Source organism: Penaeus vannamei, chromosome 31 (genome assembly GCF_042767895.1).
Source record: "Penaeus vannamei isolate JL-2024 chromosome 31, ASM4276789v1, whole genome shotgun sequence".
Lineage (NCBI taxonomy): Eukaryota > Metazoa > Arthropoda > Malacostraca > Decapoda > Penaeidae > Penaeus > Penaeus vannamei.
The window spans coordinates 27,443,969-27,451,468 of record NC_091579.1 but is presented as its reverse complement, the minus strand read 5'-3'; the positions used below and the strand labels follow the sequence as shown (position 1 = coordinate 27,451,468).

At 45.5% G+C, this 7,500-nt stretch overlaps 1 protein-coding gene across 1 annotated transcript in view; it reads left to right on the top strand.

Annotated features, from left to right (window-relative positions):
- The window catches only part of LOC113830513 (QRFP-like peptide receptor), a gene marked incomplete at its 5' end in the record, with an annotated part of 124,591 nt that overhangs the window by 92,984 nt on the left and 24,107 nt on the right, over positions 1–7,500 (top strand). The window contains 2 exon segments of the mRNA XM_070144016.1: positions 1,687–1,856; positions 3,565–3,763. Of these exon segments, the coding sequence (XP_070000117.1) occupies positions 1,687–1,856; positions 3,565–3,763 (369 nt within the window).

Below are 7,500 nucleotides of genomic sequence, written 5' to 3'. Positions count from 1 at the left end.
AATAATAATGATGATAATTATAACGATAATAATAATGATAATAATGATAATGATAATATCAATAATGATAAAAATTATAATAATATCAATAATGATAATAATAATAATAATAATAATAATAATAATGATAATAATAATAATGATTATGATAAAAATAACAATGATAATAATAATAATAATAATAATAATAATAATAATAAATAATTATCATAATGATAATAACAGTAATAATAATAATAACAATAATGATAATGATAATAATAATAATAGTAATGATGATTGCATTAAGCACAACATCGATAGTAATTACACCCCCATTTTAACCACTAACCCAGACCTGGGCAAACTACGGCCCTTTGTGGGTATAATATATCAAATATATAATTTATTAAATGTATATAATCTATTAAGTATGTATAATTATTAAATATATATAATTTATTAAGTATATATATCTATTAAATATATATAGTTTATTAAATATATAATGCACTAAATATATGATTTAGTGCATTTTACAATGGAAGAAGGTTATTGTTGGTGTGGCCCTCTGATACAACTCAGGTTTCTCATGTGGCCCCTTGCAAAAATTAATTGCCAACCCCTGCACTAACCCCTAACGCCCCCCTTTAAACAGAAAAGAACCCCTAACGCCCCCCCCCCCTCTTTAAACAGAAAATAAACCCACTTCTCTCCTCTTTAAACAGAGAAGAACCCCTAACGCCCCCCTTTAAACAGAAAAGAACCCCCTAACGCCCCCCCTCTTTAAACAGAAAATAAACCCACTTCTCTTTAAACAGATATGAACCCCTAACGCCCCCCTTTAAACAGAAAAGAACCTCCAACGCTCCCCCCCCCCTTTAAACAGAAAATAAACCCACTTCTCTTTTAACAGAAAGAACCACCTAACCCCCCCCCCCCCTTCAAACAGAAAGGAACCCCCCCCAACGCTCCCCCTTTAAACAGAAAAGAACCCCCTAACGCCCCCACCCCACCCCCTTAAACAGAAAAATAAACCGACACTTCTCTCCTCTCTTTATATTTTTTTCTCCCCCAGTGGAAGAACTTCACCCCCTAACGCCCCCCCCTTTAAACAGAAAATAAACCCCCTAACCCCCCCCTTTAAACAGAAAATAAACCCTAACACCCCCCCTTTAAACAGAAACGAACCACCCAGCCCCACCCCACCCCTTTAAACAGAAAAATAAACCCCACTTCTCTCCTCTTTATATTTTTTCTCCAGTGGAAGAACTTCACCCCCTAACGCCCCCCTTTAAACAGAAAATGAACCCAACTTCTCTCCTCTCTTTACATTTTTTTCTCCCAGTGGAAGAACCCCACTTCTCTCCTCCTTAAACAGAAAAGAACCCCCACAACCCCCCCTATAAGCAGAAAAATAAACCCCACTTCTCTCCTCTCTTTATATTTTCCCCCCCAGTGGAAGAACTTCACCCCCTAACGCCCCCCCCTTTAGACAGAAAAATAAACCCCACTTCTCTCCTCTTTAAACAGAAACGAACCCCCGCAACACCCACTAACACCCCCCTAATAATAAGTATAAAAATAATAAATGATATAATAATGATAAATAATAATAACCCCCTAACACCCCCCCCCCTATAAACAAAAAAATAAAACCCCACTTCTCTCCTCTCTTTACATTTCCCCCCCCCCCCTCCCCCCCAGTGGAAGAACTTCACCTCGTGGCACTGCGACGAGTACTGGCCCAAGGAAGTTCGCTTCGACCCCGCGCTCGGGATGTGCATCACGACCTACGACTCCAAGAAGTTGTTCTACACGTTGCTGACCATCGCCCTCTACTTCCTGCCTGTCGGGATCATGCTCTTGAATTACGGGTGAGTTGGAGGGGGTGGGGGTGGGGGTAGGGGGGGTGAAGGGGTAGAGGGGGGATGGGGGGTGAGGGGTGTTGGGGGTGGAGGGGGAGATGGGGGGAGGGGGATGTGGGGGGTGGTGTGGGGTGGGGTGAGGGGAGGGGGGTGTTGATGGTGTGGTGGTGGGTGGGAAGGGGAGGGGGTGAGTTGGGAGGGGGGTGTTGATGGTGATGGGGGGTAGGGTGAGGGGGAGGGGATGCAGGGGGTGGTGACCATCGCCCTCTACTTCCTGCCCGTGGGGATCATGCTCTTGAATTACGGGTGAGTTGGAAGGGGGGTGGGGGTGGGGGGTGAGGTGGGAGTGGAGGGGAGGGGGTGGAGGGGTGTAGGGGGTGGAGGGTGAGGGGGATATGGTGGTTGGGGGGGTTGGGAGGGGTGGAGGGGGGTGGGGGTGGAGGGGGGTGAAGTGGGTGGAGGGGGATGTGGGGGTGGTTGGTGGGGTGGGGGGTGGAGAGGTAGGGGATGAGGGGGTAGGGGGTGTTGTGAATGGTGGTGTTGGTGTGGTGGTGGGGGTGAGGGGAGATGGGATGAGGGGTTAGTTTGATGATGTTGGTGTGGTGGAGGGGGAGGAGGGGGGAGGGGGTGTTTTTGATGATGTTGGTGTAGTGGTGGGAGTGTGGGGGAGGGGTTAGGGGGTGTTGATGGGGTGTTGGTGATGATGATGGTGATGATGTTGGTGTGGGGGTGGAGGGGGAGGGGGGGGTTAGGGGGTAAGGGGTGTTGATGGGCTGTTTATTAATGGTGATGATGTTGGTGTGGTGTTGTGTGCGTGTTGGTGGTGAGGGTAATGATAATGATCAGTACGATGAAGTTATTTAGTAATTAAAGCACCAGCAATAAGAAGATGACCACACACACACACACACACACACACACACACACACACACACACATACACGCCGCACACATGTACACAGAATCACACACACACACACACACACACGCCGCACATATGTACACAGAATCACACCCACACACGCACACACACACACACAGACACACACACGCCGCACACATGTCCACAGAATCACACACACACACACACACACGCACCCACACAGAGACACACACACAGCCCAACACATCAATCAAAGAAGTCACCGATAAATTTAACTCATTATTAGAGAATAATCACCCCATTTCCCTCTTCCTCCTCCCGCCTCTCCTTTCCCTCTCTCTCTCCTTCTCTTCCTTTTTCTCCTCATCCTTCTCCCTCTTCCCCCTACCCCATTTCCTCTTCCATGTCCACCTTCCCCCCTTTCCCTCTCCCCCTCCTACTCCCCCTCCCTCCATCCTCTCTCCCCCTCCATCCTCCCTCCCCCTCCTACCTACTCCCCTCACACCTCTCCCCTCCCCTCCATCCTCCCCCTCCTCCCCTCCCCTCCCACATACCCCCTCCATCCTCTCTTCACCTCCCTCCCCTCCTCACCTCCCCTCCATCCTCCGTCCCCCTCCCACCTACCCCCTCCTCACCTCCCCCTCCATCCTCCTACCCCCTTCCCCTTCCTCCCCCTCCATCCTCTCTCCACCTCCCCCTCCCCCTCCATCCTCTCTCCCTCCGCCTCTCTCCTCACCCTCCTCCTCCCATCTCCTCCCCTCCCACCTACCACCCTCCACCCCCCCCTCCCTCCACCCCCTCCCCCTCCTCCCAACCCCTTCCCCTCCCCAACAGACTGGTGGTGTGGAGGCTGTGGATGACCCAGCTTCCGGGCGAGCACTCCGCCCCCGCCCGCAACACCGCGACGAGAGCCAAGAAGCGGGTCGTCAAGATGGTGTCTGTGGTGTTGCTGGTGTTCGTGATCTGCTGGACGCCCCTGCAGTCGCTCATCCTCTACAGCAACTTCATCCACGCGCAACACTACGCGGGCGAGGTGGGTGTGGGTGTGGGTGGGTGTGGGTGTGGGTGTGTGGGTGTGTGTGTGGGTGTGGGTGGGTGTGGGGGGTGAGTGTGGGTGTTTGTGTGAGGGGGGTGGTTGTGTGTGGGTGTGTTTTTGTGTGTGTCAGTGTTTGAGTGTGGGGGTGGGTGTTTGTGTGTGTGGGTGGTTGTGTGGGTGTGTTTTTGTGTGTGCGTGTGATTGTGTGTGTGTGGGTGTTTGTGGGTGTGGGGGTGGCTGTGTGTGGGTGGGTGGTTGTGTGCGTGTGGGTGCTTGTGTGTGGGGGGGTGTTTCCTTGTATGTGGGCGAATGTTTATGTGTGGGTGTATGTGTGTGTTTTTGTGTGGGTGTGGATATGTATGTGTGTGTGGGTGTTTTGTAGGTGTTTTTGTGTGCGTGTGGATATGCGTGTGTGTGTGTGGGCCTGTGTGTATGTGCGTTTTATGTGTGTGTGGATATGTGTGTGGGTGTGTGTGTGTGTTTGTGTGTGCTTGTGTTTGGGTATGTGTGCGTGTTTTTTTTTTTGTATGTGTGTGTTTGAGAGTTGTGTGTGTGTGTGGGTGTGAATATATATTTTTTCCGTGTTTTCGACTATTTGAAATTAGATTAACATTTTGTTCAATTCTTGGCCTTCAGTGAGTTATCCTCATCCTCCTTTTCTCTCTACTCCTAGTGATATTTTAAAGTGCTAGAAGAAAATGTTGCAAATCAACTATCAAAATTCTTAGAATCCTTCTTCAGTTTAACAGAATCTTGAAGTGAGATGATTTAAATATTTGTTTCTTAATTATTCAACTACGAAATTTTCGACTTTTCAGCTGTCTGTCAGGCTTCTTATGTGTTTTGTTTTATCTCCATATTGTTGGTCTATATTAGAGAAAGGAGAGGAAAAGGAGGACAGGGGAAATATTATTCTCTCTCTCTCTCTCTTACTCTCTTTCTCACTCTCTTTCTTTCTCTCTTTCTCCCCCCCCTCTCTCTCCCTCCCTCCCTTGCTCTCTTTCTCTCTCTCTCTCTCTCTCTCTCTCTCTCTCTCTCTCTCTCTCTCTCTCTCTCTCTCTCTCTCTCTCTCTCTCTCTCTCTCTCTCTCTCTCTCTCTCTACCTCTCTCCCTCGCTCCTTCCCTCCGTCTCTCCCTCCCTCCCACCCTCCCCCTCTCCCTCCGTCTCTCCCTCCCTTCCTCCCGCCCTCTCTCTTTTCTCTATCTATCTATCTCCCTCCCTCCCTCCCTCCCTCCCTCCCTCTATCTATCTCTCCCCCTCCCTCCCTCCCACCCTCCCCTTCTCCCTCCTTCTCTCTCTCTCTCTACCTCCCTCCCTCCCCCTCTCTCCCTCCATCTCTCTTCCTCCTCTCCCTCCCCTCCCACCCACCCTCCCCCTCTCCCTCCCTCCCTCCCACCCACCCTCCCCTCTCCCTCCCTCTCCCTCTCCTTTGCCCTATCAGCGCCAAGGGAGATTCTCCCAAAAGCCACTCATAAGCCTTCCTCGAATATCTGAAACTGTTGCCTGTGATATCTGTCCTCAGAGGCCATGAACTTTGGTGAACGAGTTAAGGGTCGCCAAGTTGGATGTTCAAAAGGTCTTCACTTAATGGGAATCGCTTGACCTTGAGTTCGTGTTGGGTATATGGTTGCTTTTGTTTATTTCTTTCGTGTTTATAGCAATAATGGTAATGGTGATGGTATTAATTGATGATGGCAATGATGGTGAGAAGGATAATGATGATGATGATGATGGTGATGATAATGATATAAACAGTGATGATATTGATGATGATACTAATGATGACAATGATGATATTAGTAATGATAAAGATGCAAGTAGTAATCATAAGAATGATAATGATAAGGAGAAGAAGAAGAAAGGTTATTATAATGATGGTAATAATACTGATAATGATAAAAGTAATGATAATTATCATTATTTCTATCATAATGATAATAGTAATGATGATGATCATTATAATATGTATAGTAATAATAATAATATTGATAATGATGATGATATCAATAGTGATAACAAAAAAAAAAAAAAAATTAATGATAATGATAATAATAATAATAATAGCAATAATCAAAATGATGATAGCAATACTAAGTATAATAACAATAGCAAGGATAAATCGGTACATAGTAGCAATGGTACAAAAAGTGATCATAATTATAATGCAAATTCCCTAATTAAAAAGAAAAAAACTACATATCTCAATATATACGCATATTAAATAAACAAATAATTTAAGATAAATAAATTCCATTCATCAAAGATAAATAAAAATAACTTACATATCTCGATACGTACATATAATGAATAAATCAGATAAGATAAGATAAGGCATGAATAAAGTCCATTCATCAAAGACAAATAAAAATAACTTTAACATCTCGATACAAAAACATAATGAATAAATCAGATAAAATGAGCCGCACACATGTACACAGAATCACACACACACACACACACACACATTCCGCACATATGTACACAGAATCACACACACACACACACACACACACACACATATTATCAGACAAAATAAGGCATGAATAAATTCCATTCATCAAACGCCAATACGAATTACAACCTTAATACCGAGGAACTTACAACGACTCGCCTCGTACCAAAAGCCAAAGTCCCCAATACCAAAAGCAACCCATGCATGGTATCCCACCCGTCCAACTTTGTTAATGAACTTTGTCGCAACGATGCACATTGGTCCAGAATCACGAATTCCTGGTCGCAAATCAAGTTTCCTTATATGATAATGTATATTTCCCAATATCAGATATCTAAATTATATTATTTAAGAGCTTAGGTGGGTCATAAACCGATGTAAAGATGGTATATACTTACGAAATTTATGGGCTTGTGTAGTTGTGACTGAGATGCTTTTTTTTTACGTGGAGGTTTGGCCAGGTTTTGGCGATTCTGGATCACTGTGCAGATCCAGAAGGAAGTGGATTATGATTATCCTCATCCGATTTCTGCCTGCGATCTATGTTGATTGATGTTGCAGGCTTTGGTTAGAGAAAGGAGAGAAAAAGGAGGACAAGGGAAAAAATAATTCTCTCTCCATCTCTCTTTTGTTCTCTCTCTCTCTCTCCCACCTTCCTTCCCTCCCTCCCCCCCCTCTCTCTCTCTCTCTCTCTCTCTCTCTCTCTCTCTCTCTCTCTCTCTCTCTCTCTCTCTCTCTCTCTCTCTCTCTCTCTCTCTCTCTCTCTCTTTCTCTTCTCTTTCTCTCTCTCTCTCTCTATCTCTCTCTCTCTCTCTCTCTCTCTCTCTCTGTCTCTCTCTCTCTCTCTCTTCCTCTCTCTCTCTCTCTCTCAACCTTGCGAGTGATGTTGGGTCGTTGACTAGTGTCTGGGGGATGAGAGAGTTAAAAAGAATGTAGAGAGAAAAGGGAAAAGAGGGATGTAGGGAGAGACAAAGAGAGGGAAGTAGAGAGAGTTAAAGAGAGGTATGTAGAGAGAGGCAAAGAGAGAGATGCAGAGAGAGGGGAATAAAGAGAAATAGAGAGAGGTAGAGAGAGGGATGCAGAGAAGGGAACAGAGAGACGGGAAGCGAAGAGAAAAAGACTGCAGAGATTTTAGTACACATCTATCTTTCCATTTTCTTACACTTTTCATGAATGATAATCATGGAATTATATTTCTTTTTCCTTCCTTAATTTTGTGATATGTCAGGCAGTAATTTTGATTTGATTGCAAAACGGTACATAATTTGCCTTCATCTTGTC